The sequence below is a fragment of the Hippopotamus amphibius genome, chromosome 2, assembly GCF_030028045.1.
Source record: "Hippopotamus amphibius kiboko isolate mHipAmp2 chromosome 2, mHipAmp2.hap2, whole genome shotgun sequence".
Taxonomy (NCBI): domain Eukaryota; kingdom Metazoa; phylum Chordata; class Mammalia; order Artiodactyla; family Hippopotamidae; genus Hippopotamus; species Hippopotamus amphibius.
Genome location: NC_080187.1, coordinates 10,505,125 through 10,522,999, shown reverse-complemented (window position 1 = coordinate 10,522,999; position 17,875 = coordinate 10,505,125). Strand labels below are relative to the sequence as shown.

General features: G+C 36.2%; 1 protein-coding gene across 1 annotated transcript in view; it reads right to left on the bottom strand.

Annotated features, from left to right (window-relative positions):
- Window positions 1–1,063: 1,063 nt before the first annotated feature.
- PPP6C (protein phosphatase 6 catalytic subunit) overlaps window positions 1,064–17,875 on the bottom strand; it is a 31,918-nt gene continuing 15,106 nt past the window's right edge. The window contains exons 2-7 of the mRNA XM_057724733.1: window positions 13,165–13,260; window positions 7,614–7,679; window positions 6,460–6,601; window positions 3,161–3,240; window positions 2,777–2,986; window positions 1,064–1,867 (exon numbers count right to left, since the gene is read on the bottom strand). Of these exons, the coding sequence (XP_057580716.1) occupies window positions 1,619–1,867; window positions 2,777–2,986; window positions 3,161–3,240; window positions 6,460–6,601; window positions 7,614–7,679; window positions 13,165–13,260 (843 nt within the window). The 3' untranslated portion in view covers window positions 1,064–1,618. The remainder of the gene's footprint in view (window positions 1,868–2,776; window positions 2,987–3,160; window positions 3,241–6,459; window positions 6,602–7,613; window positions 7,680–13,164; window positions 13,261–17,875) is intronic.

Genomic DNA, 17,875 nt, shown 5'->3' with positions numbered 1-17,875 from the left:
GGGGGGGGGGGGGGGTCAAAACAGTATTGTGCTCATTTAATAAAAGAAAAGCCCTGATGAAAAATTATGTGCCAAGAAGCTTAGACTATAAAGATTTTTATTGCATTTTTAGGTAACCTGGAAGTTCTTATCCTGAAGGGAAAAGTTGGTTTTCAAAACTACCTGAACAGATGCTAAAGTGCTTTATTAACTGGCTGGCTTCACTAAGATTTCCTGGAATGACAAAAACTAATTATAGTAAGTAAAGGGATACCAACTATTTCACAAAATAGTTAATTCCAGCATCATTTATGACCACAGTCATAAGCAACACTGGAACACCTGTCCTTATTAAGTGGACAGTTGCATATCAAGAACTGATCATCATAACCCTTTGGATACTCAAATTACTTACACAAAGCTGAAACATGGTATCACAGACCTTTACAAAAAAGGACAATTTCTTTTTTTCTACACTTTTAAAAATCTGCTTCAGATTACAGTTCACAAATACAAGAGTCCTGACTTTTCAACCTTTCCAGTTGCAGTTAAAAAATGAACACTTTCTAAAAGTTAAGGTCAAGTGTTACAGTAAGAGAAGAATGATTCCTATTGAAAAGTATATATATTTTACTTAATGATACTCATGGTAGACTGTAAACTGGATTGGTCACATTCTACTCAACTGATATCAAATGAACACATCAGCATTACAAGTATTAAATGTTTTTCTATTAATAGAGAGGATATAAACCAAAACATTAATATGGCAGTTATTTCTTTAGGCACAGTTTAGTGATTTTTTTTAAAAATAAATAGTATTGAATTTCAGTTGAAGTTTTAAACTTAAGAACCAAAGGGTCAAGAACTCTAATTAGGAAAAAAGAAAAAAAGAATAACTTTAAGGTAACAATGTACGCTGTTTAAAATTTCTAACACTTTAACCCAGCTGGGTTTTATTTAAGATTACTTTATTAAAAAATACAAGGAATCTGAAAAAAGATCAATACAATTATCTTAATGTACAAAGTCATAAGCTGTAGGAGTTTTTAAATTAAAATTTAAAAACACAACAAGGAGGGCAGCCCTTTAGACCAATTTATTTTATATCCACTTAAAATATCATCCAACAAAGGACAATGACGGTTACAGCTGGGACAGGTATACATAACTCGAGGCATTTGCAGTCCATCGTGCCCACTGAATAACAACTTTGCTGCTGAAATTTCTTAAAATTTACCAAACTAAAACAAAAGACTGAATAATACAAAAGGAAGAGTATTTCAGTGTAGTCTGTTCTGTCAATTGACTTTTTTAAAAAAGGAAACATCTTGTTTCCCCCAGACCAGTAAATAAGCAAGAGCTACATGCAGCAGTGTAAGTATTAAGACATTTCTCAAGTCTTCTCAAATGAGTCCAAGGCGGGGATGGGATGGGGCAGAAAACTGATAGAAAAACATTGCTACAGACACCATAACAAACAAAATAAATTTAGATAATTTAAAATTAAAAAAAAAAAAGGCAAGAGGCAGCATTTCAGCAGCAAAGTGCTCAATAAAAAGTATACTGTAGAGGGTAACACACGAAAGACGGGGTAAGAAGAGGGCAGAAAGATGGGTCAGCAGGACGGGCGAAGGCCTCAAAGGAAATACGGCGTTGTTGTTCTGGGAGGAATAACACGTTCTGAATCTGGAACTGCCCGGAATAACTTTGGTTCTCTTGTATTTACATCTTTGAAGACCATGATTGAAGCGATATTTCCACAGCGATAGCAGTAATTAGGAGCAGACCATACTGTTACCAGCTTCTCATCAAACATAAATTTATAGCCTTCATGCACTAGTTGGTGTGCTCTGCAGATGAGTTTTAAGTTGTTGATATGAACAAACTGCAATTTAGAAAGGTTTTGTTAAGTATCCAGCACACTAAAAAAAAAAAAAACCTACATATACAAGAAAATAAGCATTTAAATAAAGTATAAATCCTGTAACTACTAAAGCTCTCATGATTATAGAACCCATTCTACAGTTATCCCCACTAGTTTCCATAAGTTACAGAGCCACTTTGGCCTGAATTACAGAAATCATAGTCACATAATTAGTTAGAAGTTTCTGAAAGAAAAGCATTCTGTAAGTACAATCAGATATGAAACTAAGTTTTTTATGGTTGAAAAATAAATATATTACTATCAGTATTTATCATTTACTGAGGTTTTAGTATGGTTTTTACAAAATTCTGAAAGAGATTTATTATCCTTCTCTTGCAACTTAAGGAAACAGAGGCTCAGACAGGATAAATCTAGCTTTCTGACATCATTATGCTCGATTATTTCACCCTATGTGTGTGTGCATTTATTTTTAACGGAAAGTAGTTAACCTCAAAAAAATTGCCTATTCACAGTAAATACACATAGCAAATCACTGTGTTGTATACATAAAACTAATACAATATTACATGTCAATTATAACTCAAAATATATATATACTAAGAAATATCTATATTAAAAAGTTGCCTATCTTGCCCTTGTTATCTCATTACTTGATTGCAATGTTTGAAAAAAAAGGAACATTTATTTTACACATAGTACCAGTGGATGCTAAAGGAGGTGCTTTTATCATACAATCTCCTTTAACCATTAAGGAAAGATATGTATAATAAACTAGACAAGAAACCTTATATCCATAGCCACCATAGTTTGAGTAAACTAGACTAGCAGTTTGGTAACTATAGCCACCATTGTTCCTTATGTAGTCCATTAGCAACCAACAAACCACTTTTCCAAAAATGTTGGCTTTACCTCATTTGTGACCTTTGCGCCAAAAAGCCAACCTGCTCCTCGGGGACTGATTGCCCAGGTATCCACATCTTCAGGATCTGACCAAACCAGATCACAAAATGCTCCTTTATGAGGAATTTCCTGATTCCGTTCAATTGTTCGAATTTGATCCAGTGTTTTGATATCAGGAGATAAACCACCATGAACACACAAAATCTGCTCATCTATTAACTAGCAAAAAAGGATAACAGAGAGTTGAACATATAATAGTAAACTCAGTCACATTTAAATTCATCAGTGAGCACTAATGATGTCAATGTAATTGAGATGGCAATTAGATAAAAATATGCAAAGTGCTACTGGCAAGAAAATACTTGGGCTTTATAAAAATCTACATAAACTTACAGCTGCCACTGTGAGCATGTCAAAAACTTTGGTACAGTATCTCCAGGCATTAGCATTTCCATATTTGGTTTGGCACTCATCTATGAGAGAAATAAAGAGTTCTCATTAATGAAGTTCTGAATCTACTGATAAAAATAAGGAATACAGGGGAGTTCCCTGGCGGTCCAGTGGTTAGGACTCAGCACCTTCACTACTTGTGGCCCACGTTCAATTACTGGTCAGGGAACTAAGATCCTGCATGCCACGAGGCTCAGCCAAAAAATAAAGAATACATCTAACACTAGAACAACAGAAATTCAGCTTAAACTAGCACAGCAAGTTATGATACATATTTAGCCCTGGTAGGTCCTCCGTGTAGAACCAGAAGACTAGTGTCTAACTAGTCTAAAAATGTGGTCCTGCTTTTCATTCCAGAAGTGGCCTTAGCAGTTGAAATTACTGGTCAAAATGCTATAATCAAGAGGAGCTAAATATTAATTTCACCTAACCCAAAGCAAAAGCTTTTGTCTTATTAATACTGGGGGCAACTTCCTGACAGTCTGGTGGTTGGGACTCCACGCTTTCACCGCTCAGTGAGCAGGTTCGATCCCTGGTTGGGGAACTGGGGTCTTGCAGGCCATGCAGTGTGGCCAAATAAATAAATAAACTTAAAAAAAAAAAATACTGGGCAATTCTATCAAACAGAGTAATGTATTTAATGTGACTATCTTATTCTAGTAGGATAATCAAACAAAGTAGAGGACTCTTAATCACAGGAGCATGGGTAATTCTCATTTCAACATTTCTTAGGCCTAGGTTGCCTCTTCTGAGATTTTCTGCAAATTGTGCAACTACAAACTTGAGTTCCAGTACGTACCCCTGTAGGCATCACTAAGGACAAACTGCCAATCAGTTCTTACATATTCTCAGCTGAACATTCTCTCTGCTGTCTACAGCAGTTAATAGGGTACATTATCTCCTCTCGGTTAATACCATGGAAGTTCTGCTCTTTGGCTTCTTCCTTAATTTTGAAAAAAAACGGACACACCACTATTGCCTAAGTACAGCCGAAAATGATACAGGATATAAGACCATGGGGTATGGTCAATCCTCCTAATTTTCTAAATTATATCTCTACCTGAGGCATGGTCCTTATGTAAACGTCTCATGAGATAGCTCTAATAATGAGCTCAGTTTACCAGTAGGAATCTTGTAAATTTTTCACCTTAACACATAAGCAAAGCACTATGTTCATAATAACTGCTGACCATATGTTTATCAGTGTGAACTGAAGGCCCAATATAATAGCTATAATGGACATTTTTACTACTTTAAAAAAAAAAGTATTTATTTATTTGGCTGCATTGGGTCTTAGTTGCAGCACGTGGGATCTTCGCTGCTGCACGGGGAGATCTTTTCGATGTGGTGCACAGGCTCTTCTTTGTGGCGCACAGGCTTCTCCAGCCACAGGTGTGGGCTTCTCTCTAGTCGTGGCGCACGGGCTCCAGAGTGTCTGGGCTCAGTTGTTGCGGCACACAGGCTTAGCTGCCCCGTGGCATGTGGGATCTTAGTTCCCCAACCAAGGACTGAACCCTCGTGCCCTGCACTGGAAGGCAGACTCTTAACCACTGGACCACCAGGGAAGTCCCTTTACTACTTTAAAATCAATGTTAATAAGCTCCTTGACGACTAAAATTATCTCCCTCCTGAGGAGCAGATGGCTTCCTCTTATTAAACAAAACCATAGATAAACACTAGAGCATAGCTTGGGATCAAATAAAATTCAATACTAGACGTTGTGCTGTTGTCATTTATTTCAGGCAAGGCATCTTGATTAAAATGTCCTCCTTCCTCTCCTTCTTTTATCCTTTTTGCCCTACACTGATAATGCTGGTCAAATTCTGGGTTGTAATTATATATGTGACATTAATCTTAGAGCCAGCTGCTTTCACTGAGCTAACACTACACTATGTATTATCCAAAATACTGATTATTTTGAAAAAGAATCAAACACTTCTATTCCAAATGGTATTTGGCATTTTGTGAATGAAAATCTGAAGTAACTTGTAGAAAGGAGATAAATATTAGCCATCTAACTTTTCAATTCCTATTAACAGTTACATAAACAATAAACTGTCGGGGAGTTCCCTGGTTGCCTAGTGGTTAGGATTCCAGGCTTTCACTTCCATGGCCCGGGTTCAATCCCGGGTCAGGGAGCTGAGATTTAGTAAGACACAGGGTGCAGCCATAAATAAATAAATAAATAAATAAATAAATAAATAAATAAATAAATCATGATAAACTGTCAAAATTTCTTTATAATCTTTATAATGACAGAAGATAATTCAAAATATAAAGTCTAAAACTAAAGGGTTATGAGATTAATATCTCAATATCTGCCTTAATTGTGCTCAAGGAAAATTCATATTAATAATCTCAATAGTTCTGCTATCTACCTCCTTCAAAGAGCTTCCTAACCTAATTTTTAAAAAGTTTCAACCACATAAAAGTTTTATAGAAGTAGCTTTTTTGCTTTTAATGGCTGTATTCTATTTATGACCCGAGGTCCTAGTATTCTCTGGAGCAAGCACACAGATTTACAGTACATCCATAGAGTATAATACTATACAGCTATAAGACTAACATCGATGACGTGAAAAGGCTGGTCACAATGTTAAAAAACAAGTATGATTCCATTTGAGCTTGGTGTGTGTGTATGTACACACATATGCATACAAACGCACACACACACAAAGAACAGGTTCTCAAACTGAGTGTGCAAAACATTCCCTCTCAGCAGATTCTAAGGTCCCACACGAAAAGGTCTGCAGTGGCACCCAGCAATCTACATTTTTAACAAGCACCCCAAATGATTCCAATGAGGTAAACTAAGGACTATATTTTGAGGCACTGATCTAGAAAGACATACACCAAGAAGTTACAAATGGTTCGCTCAGACTACTATGTATAAAATAATAAGCTACAAGGATATACTGTACAACACAGGGATTATAGCTAATATTTTATAATAACTTTAAAAGAAGTATAACCTATAAAAATATTGAATCACTATGTTGTACATCTGAAACTAATATTGTAAATCAACTATACTTCAATTAAAAAAAAAGAATGGTTCTCGTTATATATCAATAGTCAGATATTCAACTGATTAAGGGAAGAAAGGGAGTGAAAGGTGAGAAAGTAGAAAAAGATTATATTTTCTAATTTTACTGCGAAAAGCACATGTATGATTTGTGTGGCTTTTTCTTCCCAAAGAGGAAGGAAAAAGAATATTCAGAATCAGAAACAGAAGGTCTTACCATAAAATCCATACACTTGTGTTATCTGTCTACTCTCATGATTTCCTCGCAAAAGTGTGATACGATCAGGCCATTTAGCCTTTAGTGCAAGAAGGTAAGTGAAGGTCTCCAAACTATAGTAACCTCTGTCTACAAAATCACCCTGGAAAGTAAAAATTTACAGTTACAAACAATACAACAGCAACAATATTTTTTAAAAATTTACACCAAAGTGCACAAACTCAGAGACACAGTCCAAAAAAACAAAAATGAAGAGTTACACATGGAATTATTTGGAAATTGGATTTTAACAAAAAACTGAAATGGAAGTAAATAAGCTGTTCCTACTAAATGTCTGTACTAGTCTTATGCTACAGGAGGCCTACAGGAACCTGCTGTGCAATTCTCTCAAGGATTTTACCAGCAAAACCACCATTTTTTTCAATTCTCTATTACCTACATTAATAAATGTTTCTCAAAGATCATGTGTAAATCAAAAAACTTTAAAGGGATTTCAAAAATCTTTTTAACTATTTCAAGTTAGCTGTCAATGAACAGTTTTTTTGTAAAAGCAAATATAATTATAAGTGTTCTACATTTAGCTTCATATTTAACAACTGCATATGATGACATACTATTTACACATTTCCCATTTGTGTTTAACTAGGGCCAATATTAGATCAATAGGAAAACAGCTAAAAGAATAGGAAAGTAACCGAGAAATTTTCAGAAGGAAGAAAAATAACAGGACTCAGAAAAAGTTCAACAATAACATTATATTCCAAAAAGAAAGTAAGCAAATATCTACCCTAACAGCAAATGTGTATATGTGTATATTCATCAATCCACAAATTAATAACAGATGAAAATGAACGCTGAAAAAAATCTGATAAAATAACAATAACTTGAAGATTTATGCCTTAAACATGTGGTTGTAGGCTATTTTTCTGCCTAACTATTACTGAGGGCTACAACCCAGTCCTATGCATATAGCAGTTTACAAAAGCAATTATTCTCAACTAGAGGACACAGCAAAACGTAGAAAAGTATAGAATCACCTTTTCATATATTTAAATGACTGTCACATGGCAATGAAATTATTATATAATTTACACGTAGTAAGTCAGTTCCCTTCCATTTAAAATAAGTACTTGATGTCACTGGTGTTTACATACCATAAATATGTAGTTTGTGTCAGGAACCTGACCTCCAGTTCTGAATAGTTCACATAGGTCGTAAAACTATAAAAGAAAGGCAATACATGCTGGTTACAAATTCCTGTGGAGTAAAATAATAAAACTGAGGCCAAACTGTGTAAAGAAGCCAGTTAATTACGAGGACTTAAAATATTTACATTTATAAGAAGAAATAAAGTGCAAACTAAAATGCCAAGCATACAGCTCCTAAGCTTTTTTAAAAAAAGGGGAGGGGGTGGCACTAAAATGAAGGTCACAGTTATCACTAAAGTCATTTCTAGGTCATTAATGTTAGAGGCAACCCCCTCTCAAATTTCTTTCATACATCTCCCCATCTATCACTTGAGAATTTGAAATCATTTGTCAGTTACCTGTCAATAAACTAACCCAATCACCCTGCCCCACATTCAGCACCTATTTTAATGAGACAAAAGATAACGAAACAAGCAGATAAGAATTTCTTTTACATGACACTTCACAGTGTCCTAAAGAGCAGATCAACCTACCTTCTTACACTCTACTTTCGGAGATGTGTACCACCATATTCTACAGTTGTGGAGAGCCTTCTCAATAATCAATAAAAAAAAAAGAATTTGTATATTTTATCATATTCTATTTGATTGAAAATTTAATTGACAAAAATATGTGTTTGACAACTGCAGTCAACTAGATTATCCTAATTCTACTTCCTAAAGAAAACGTCACAGTTTTTCTGAAAAAAGATTTTGGATTAAAGGAACTGATTATAACATACCATACCAACTACAACTAATAATTTCCTTCACATCTATCTTTTACACTTGAAAGTAGAATTACTACTTAAATTTCTAACACTTTAAAACAGTACAGAAATCTTAGTCATAGTGAACAAAACTGAAATTTAAATACTAATGAAAGAAAGTACTACCCTTTGTAGCAATGTTTCATAAATCTGAAGAGTTGTCACTTGCTTAAAGACAAAAAAAAACTTTAGAAAGTTTAAAATAAAATTTTCCTATCTTCTTAAAATTAGCAAGCAAACAAATAAAATAAAATTCATTCTCAGTCAAGTGGCATACTATTATTTGTTCAAAATATTTGCTGTCCATTTCTACTAAGTGGAATCCCTTCCTTTGAAGGAATATACTTCTCATTTCCCACTGCACAGATGTATGTATGATGTGTGTATGTGTATCATATATCACATACATATAAAATACAATCACACAATAGTAGTAAAAAATAAGTATATATATCTATACACACTCTCAGTGTATATATACATACATATATGTGTGTATGTTACTTTGCCTAGTAATTCCACTTCTGTGACTATATCCTAAAGAAAAAAAAAAGCTGTATAACATAAAGAAAATGCATCATAGCATCATTTCTAATAACAGAAGAAACAACCTTCATGACTAACATACGGGAATATTAATAAAAGTATGATCTACCAACACAAAGACCCGGATCTTATGCAGTCATAAATAATGAGTATAATGGAAACTAGCAAAGTGGGAAAACGATTAGGGAAAAGAATGGAACACAAAACTATACCTCTAATATAACTATACAATTTTACTATGTAAAAATTGTATACACACACAGTCAGGAAGGAAACATTAAAAAGTTTTATAAAACAGTTGCTTCTATAAAAGCGTGGTGGAAGAGAGTGTCCTTAGACTTTACTACTGATGTCTGTACAAACACGTTGTTGAATAAAAACTTTGTAAGCGTCCATGTAACTTACATATATTTAATGAACGATCAAGAATTCTGCTTCAGGGACCCATAGTTCCTACCCCATACTGGAAGTTTTTTCCAAAATTCTTTAACATAATAAATATTTACAGAAAATATATGCAGACAATTAACCTTGTCATACATTACTGGAAGCCCATTTCATTACTTCACAAATAATTTCTACCATCTATTTTATGTTTTTCATATCACACACACTCTGTAAAAGTTCTCATTTTAAAACAAAACCAATCCTTAGAAGTGGATTTTATTCCATTATTGGAGGTAAGGAAATAGTTCGCCAACTCAGTAGTTTTTAAACTTTTCGGTTTCAGGACCCAGTCATAGCCTTAAAAATGACAGGTCCCCAAAATGTTTTTGTTTATAAGTGATATGAATCGGCATTAACCATACCAAAAATTTAAAGTGATGATTTTCTAATGTTTAAATTTATTTTAAAAATCAGGGGAGGGATGAATTAGGAGTTTGGGATTAAGATATACACCTACTACAAATAAAATAAACAAGGACCTACTGTATAGCACAGGGAACTCTACTCAATATTCTACAATAACCTATATGGGAAAAGAACCTTAAAAAAATGGTTCATGTATATGTATAACTGAATCACTTTGCCGTACACCTGAAACTAACACAACACTATAAATCAACTATACTCCAACATAAAATAAAAAATTAAATTTAAAAAATCAGTAACTCACAAAGCAGTAACATACACATATTTTTAATGAAAAAGTTTTCCAAAACAAATTTAATGAGAAGATTGGCAGTGTTTTACATTTCTGCAAATCTCTTTAATATCTGGCAAAAAAGAAAACAGCTGGGTTCTCATAATCTGCCTCTATATCCAATCTGTTGGGATATGCTGATTAAAGTACACAAAGAAAATCCAACTTCATACAGGTAGGTGTTACAAAAGGGAGGAGAATTTTAATAACCTCTAGAGATAATAGTGTGTATTCTTCTAACATCAAAAGTTGACAACTGGTCTCTTCTCAACTCTGTTTGATAGGTTGATCTAACACTTTGAGTGCGTGACAGGTTATTTGGAAATGGAAATGACATTTCTTTATATATCATTAAAAAAAAATTTGTTACTATCATCATTCATCTCATCAGAAAAGTCTTTTAAGTATCAGAAGCTGGTAGCCTCATGGTGGTGAACTCAAATTTTCCAAAATTCCAAAATTTCACTTGAAAACTCAAATTCTGTCATCAGCAATAAATACCAGCAATTGTTATCCTTGAAGTGACTGGCTTACTTTTTTCACTTTTGTAAAATAGCTGCCAAATACCCATAGCTTGTCATTCATTCTCTCAAGTAAAAATAGCGTTCCATTAAAAAAAAAAAAAAAAAAGAGGCTATTTCAGCTGAAGATGCAAAGAACTGCACAAGTACTTTTCTTTTGAGCAAACCATTTTTCTTCGATATACAGTAGATGTGCTTTATGCATACTTCTTACTTCATCACTGGGACTGCTCAAAACCTATCTACTCAAGGGTTAAGAGTTCCAATTAATGTTACTGCTTCATCAAGGTCATTCTTAAGTGAAACTGGCATTTTATTTTATTGTACATGCATGCATGCTGGTGAAGAATATAAAAACAACCAGCATAGGCTGGTGACACTCCCTTGACTCATGCTGAGGCACCAGCAGTTTTACCCAGCTGATTCTGCCCCATCTTATAAACCCTCAAGGGTCCACAGGCTGTATTTAAAGAACTGGAAGAGCTAGCTGAAGGGCTTCTTAAACAGCTGTTATGTACCCAAGCAGGACTTAAACCAAGCTCTGTCTGACACTGAAGTCTACAATCTTCTCCCTAGATTATACTGTTTCAATGCTTCTCAGCACTGTATGCTTGCCAACATTTTTTATGAGTTTATTTATACTCATAACCCAATCCTGCAATTCCAAAACTGATCCAAGGGGAAGGCAACTCTACAAGTCCCAAAGGATACATCTTACATTTTGACTTAGTCTGCAGACATTTAGAAGCTCCTCAAGTCCCATGCTTTTGATGAGCAATTGTTTTAAAGGGTCAAGCACAAAAGAAACACTGTTCAGTTTGGTGGTAGTCTTAAAATAACATGGGCTGGGAGTTCCCTGGTAGCCTCATGGTTAGGATTCCGGGCCCAGGTTCAATCCCTGGTCTAGGAACTGAGATCCTGCAAGCTGTGTGGCATGCATGTATGCATACATGCATGCATAAGTAAATAAATATATAACATGGGCTATCAGACACCCAAATGAGTTTCAAATCTCAGCTCTGTCCCTCAATCTTTCAGTCTCAATTTCCTTCTCCACAAAATGCTGACATGGAATATGTGGAAAAGCACTTTATTAACCTCAAAATACAAGATAAATGAAAGCAAGAACTGTACATCTGACTGAAGGTATATATAATAAATATCAATGGAGTGAAAATTTATTATTTTAATTAATTTTAGTAGTTTGAAGTTGTCTGACTTCCTGACCTTTGATCATGACTGTAAAAAGAGTCGTTGGGGAATTCCATGGAAGTCCAGTGGTTAGGACTCTGTAACTTTCACTGCCAAGTGCATGGGTTCAATCTCTGGTCAAGAACTAAGATCCTATAAGCCAAGCGGTGCAGCCAATAAAAAGAAAAAAAAAGCCCTTGATAACACAGGTAATCCCCCAATTTTAATATTATAATCAAAGGAAACCATTACTTGGTTTATTCCAGCTTTTAGGAATATGTTGAGGCATTGCTTATATGAAAATCCTTTATGTTAGCAAAATACAAATGTTTATTATACTTTTGGAGAGAAGTTACATGGAAATTAAGAAGTACACCCCTAATGTCTACCTTAGAGAAGAATTTTAACAGATCAAATATGACGTAATGGGGCCTCTATTTAGAAGCTGATAGCATGCAGATGTCATTTATTATACCCTCACATATCCAGAAAACAGACTGAAAAATCAAAAAGAAAAGAGCTCTCTAAATGGTCAGAATGGAACTCTACTCAGGGAGCAGCCCTCAATCACAACCAATCTACACACACTTCTGCTCCTTCAGGCAGTCATAGTTAAGGTCCTGCAGGAATTCATAAACACTATGTTGTTCACAATATGTTATGTCTTATAGCCCAACTCCATTGCATGCATAGAGCAGGCTATGAGTGTTCTGTTCAGCTTTCACTTCCCAGTAAAAAAGATAAAACTCTACAAATACACAGGTTTCTAACTAAGCTAACCACTGACAGTAAGAGTCTAAAGATGAGGTGTACCCCTCCTGTCAATGCTCTGAAACTCTTAAAAACAAACAAACAAAACCCCAGCAGATGAAAAAATGAAATGTTTTTCTCATCCCATTCTAGACTGACTTGCTGTGTAAACAGGCAGCACATCTTTCTGTACAGCTGCCACTTTCATTCCCACTAAGGAAATGATAAATTTTCAATAAAATATGACATTAAGTGAACAGAATGAATAGAAAATTAGTGCCTAAAACCAAAGCATCTCCTATCAATCATAATAACTATGAGCAGTCCACATTTGTATATCTCCCCCTTTCCACAGAGCAATAACGCTTCACTCTATTCACTAAGTATGATTTCAACTAAGTCCATGAATAATTTGACCACTGCTTTTATTCACTTCAACAGTAACTAGGAATCATTAGTGCCACACAGACTGAGGCACCCTAGCCAACCACCAGGTTTTTTTGTTGTTTTTTTTTAATATTTTGCAGCACTAGTGGAAACACACATCGACTACGGACAGACAGCACAAAAGCTAAAAATCTGCTCATAAAATTTTACCTGTCCGTGTATGTCTCCACACACTGTTACTGGTGTTGATACTGGCTGGACATTTGACTCTTCCAAGAGGAGGTCACAAACATAGTCACATAGCCGCTGTAAGAAGAGAAAATAAAATGCAACCTTTTATTACAATATTAAAACTAAAGACCAAATGAAAAAAGACAAGAACTAATACATGTATTGTTTCACAGGAAAGGAAACTACCCTATGATGATTCTCGGACTTGATTTCTGTCAGCTTTCACCTTCCTCTCACAATGCCCATTCCAAAACGCAAATTCCCTGGCTATATGGGTAATTGGTTCTAGAAGACAGAGAGCTTTGCAAGGAACTGTAAAATGATGTTTTTCACCAAAAAATGTAAAATTTCCTGTCCAATAATTTTAACAGGAAAAGGTTTTCATCTGCTAATTTTTAAAGTAAACTGCAAACCACGCACTTACAAATATGACCCAGCAACTGCATTCTTGGCAATTAACAGTAAATAGTTAAATTATGATATATTCGCACCATGGAATACGATTCAGCAATAAAAAGAAACAAAGTATTGCCACATGACAATCTGTATAAATTTCAAGGGATTTATGCCAAAAGAAAAAAAAATACCTCAAAAGGTTATATACTGCATGATTCCATTTATATAACATTCTTGAAATAAAAAATTTATAGAAATGGAGACCAGATTACTGATTGCCAAGGGTCTAGGAGTTAGGGGCAGCAGGAGGGAAGTGGGTATGGCTGTAAAAAGGACAACATATGGACTCCTTGGGGTGATGGAACTGTCTGTATCATGAATGTGGTATTGGATACATGAGACTACAGATATAAGACTGCATAAAACTAAATACACACAGAAATGAGTACACAAAACTGGAGAATTATGAACAAGATCGTAAGGTGTATCAATGTCAATATCCTGGTTGTGGTATTTGTTCTACAAGACATTACTACTAGGGAAAACTGGGTAAAGGGTACAGGGGATCTCTTGGTATTATTTCTTACAATTGCATATAAATCTACATAATTATCTCAAAATAAAAAGGTTAACTAAAATTAATTACAAAATGTAAATCTAAAATTGGAGTCACTCCACCTTTTAATTTTATTTATTTACTTATTTATTTATTTATTTTATTTGTTTACTGGCTGCATCAGGTCTTTGTTGCTGCACATGGGCCTTCTCTAGCTGTGGCGAGCAGGGGCTACTCTTCATTGTGGTGTGTGGGCTCCTCATTGCAGTGGCTTCTCTTGTTGTGGAGCACAGGCTCTAGGTGCATGGGCTTCGGTAGGTGTAGCACACAGGCTCAATAGTTGTGGCGCACAGGCTTAGTTGCTCCGCGGCATGTGGGATCTTACTGGAACAGGGCTTCAATCCATGTTCCCTGCATTGGCAGGCAGATTCTTAACCACTGAGCCACCTAGGAAGTCCAACTCCACCTTTTAAAAAGACTTCTAAATGTTTGCATTTTAAAAATATTTGCCCTCTGAAAGCACTCAAATAAAAACATTTCACAGAAGGAAAATGATTTTCATAACAGCTCTCTGGAGAAGGAAACGTACAGTCTGCTATGTATAAAGAACTGGAGGGGAATCTTCCTTCCATCTGAGATCAATTAATACTACAGTCAGAGGCCCTACTAGATTTTATGAAGGTCTGCCAAGAAAGGACAAATTTAAAAAAAAAATTTTATTTATTTGGCTGCATCGGGTCTTCATTGCTGCACGCAGGCTTTTTCTAGTTGCCATGAGCAGGGGCTACTCTTCATTGTGGTGTGTGGGCTTCTCAGTGTGGTGGCTCCTCTTGTTGTAGAGCACAGGCTTTGGCAGTTGCAGCACGCAGGCCCTAGAGTGAGAGGGCTTCAGTACTTGTGGCTCACGGGCTCAGCAGCTGTGGCTTGCAGGCTCTAGAACACAGGCTCAGTAGTTGTGGCACACGGGCTTAGTTGCTCCACGGCATGTGGGATCTTCCTGGACCAGGGATCAAACCTACGTCCCCTGCATTGGAAGGCGGATTCTTAACCCCTGGACCACCAGGGAAGTCCCAAGAAAGGACAAATTAAACTTCATGAACATAATGAAATGATTTTAAACATTAATTAAGGAATCTAAATGCTACAATTTAACAGTTATAGCTACAACACTTTACACAGAGGCAAGCATAGGAGAGAACCTGCAATGGGAGGGGGGGAGGAGGAGCAAGAAAAAAGGCCCCCCAAAAGAAAATGAGGGGAAATAAGGCTGTTTAAGAAATTTTCAAAATCAAAATGTTTGTTCTTATTCCTAGGATAAGTTCCTAATCTTCAAATAGCACCTCAAAGGCAAGATCTTCCTTTTGGCCTGGAGTCCTTCTGGCCCTGAGCAGCAACTCCTTCTTGTATTGAATTTCCTACAACCCTCAGATGCTTCAATAAACAATCCTTGTCCTGATAAATAATCCATCCATTATTCATAATAGGAACTGGTGAGTGAAACAGTGTTTCTGAACTCAAAGCCTTAAGTTTATAATGAAAGATGGTCTCTAAGGTTCCTTCAGTTCCATTTGCATTTGTTTAAAAAAAAAAATCAGGACTTCCTAGGTGGCGCAGTGGGTAAAAATCTGCCTGCCAATTCAGGGGACACGGGTTCGATCCCTGCCCCAGGAAGATACCACATGCCACGGAGCAACTAAGCCCGTGCGCCACAACTATTGAGCCTGTGCTCCAGAGCCCGTGAGCCACAATTGTTGAGCCCATGTGCCACAACCACTGAAGCCCACGCGCCTAGAGCCCGTGCTCTGCAACAAGAGAGGCCACCGCAGTAAGAAGCCCGCGCACCACAATAAAGAGTAGCCCCCACTCGCTGCAACTAAGGAAAGCTCGTGTGCAGCAACGAAGACCCAACACAGCCAATTAAATAAATAAATAAATAAATTTATTTTTTTAAAAATCAGCTTTTTCCTTCATATGTAGGGAAAAACTCAGTTCTTCCCTACTATGTGCTTCTTTCCTATGTGTCTCCTTTACTAGACACACAGAACACACATTTTTGACACTTCAGTCACCAAATGTATGGAGGTTTGTTTCTCACTACAATATGCAATTCTCTGCAACACCAGCTGGTTATCCTACAGTTTAACTCAATCCCACAGGTTAAGGGCTCAGTCCCACAAGACTGCACTCCCCCAACTCCCCTGCCAATATACACACACACTTCAGACACCAGCTGCAAGCCCAGGTTATCATCTGCACTTCTAACCAATCGGCTACAGATTAGAGATTCCAAAGACCTCCTCCTTGGGTTTGAATAATTTGCTAGAGCAGCTCACAGAACTCAGGGAAACACTTGCATTTACCAGTTTATTAAAGGATGTGATAAAGGATACAGATGAACATCCAGATGGAAGAGATGTGTAGGGCAAGGTATGGGAAAAGGACGGAAACCACTGATCTTTTTACTAGCACCATAGTTTTGCCTTCTCTGGAATGTCATATAGCTGGAATCATACATTTGTTGTCTTTTCAGGTTGGCTTCTTTCACGTGGTAATATGCATTTAAGCTTCTTTCATGTCTGTTCATGGCTTGATAGCTCATTTATTTTTAGCACTGAATAATATTCCATAGTCTCAATGTACCAGTTTATCTATTTGTCTACTGAAGGACATCTTGCAATTCTGGCAATTATGAATAACACTGCCATAAACATCTGTGTATAGGTTTTGCAGTGGACTTAAGTCTTCAATTCACTGGGATAAACACCAAGGAGCATAATTGCTACATCATATGGTAAGGGTGTTTAGCTTGGTAAGAGACTGCCAAATGATCTTCCAAAGTAGGTGTACCAGTCTGCATCCCAAACAACAAGAGTTCCCATTGCTCTACAATTTTGCCAGTATTTGGTGTTGTCAGTGTTTTGGATTCTGGCCATTCTAATAGGTGCATAGTGGTACTGCCTTGTTGTTGTGTTTTTGTTTTTGGTTTTTAGGGGTTTTTTAAATTATTTGTTTACTTACTTACTTACTTACTTACTTATTTATGGTGAACCATGCAGCTTGTAGGATCTTAGTTTCCCCACCAGGGACTGAACCTGAGCCCCTTGCAGTGAAAGCACAGAGTCCTAACCACTGGACCACCAGGGAATTCCCACCTTGTTTTAATTTGCATTTCCCTAATGACATAGGATATGGAGCACCTATTCATATGTTTATATGTCATCTGTATATCTTCTTTGGTGAGGTATCCGTTCAGGTCTTTGGACCATTTCTAATAGGGTTGTTTGTTTTCCTACTGTTGAGTTTTAAGAGTGATTTGTTTATTCTGGATAAAAGTCCTTTATCAGATATGTCTTTCACAAATATTTTCTCCCAGTCCATCGCTTGCCTTCTCATTCTCTTGACACCATCTTTTGCAGAGCAAAGTTGTTTTGTTTTTTAAATTTTCTTCTTCTTTTTTTTTTTTTTGGCCACACGGCTTGTAGGATTTTAGTTCCCTGACCAGGGATTAAACCCAGGCCCTCAGCAGTGAGAGCCAGAAGTCCTAACCACTGGACCACCAGTGAATTCCCATGCAAAGTTTTTAATTTTAATAAGTCCAGCGTGTCTCAATTATTTTTTCATGAGTAGCAGATTGTTTTGATTTGTCTGGGTTTGATTTGGGGTATCAGGAACCAGGAATTTGTGAGGAGTTTTTAAACAACTTCATTGAGATATAATTCACACATCCATAAAATTTAC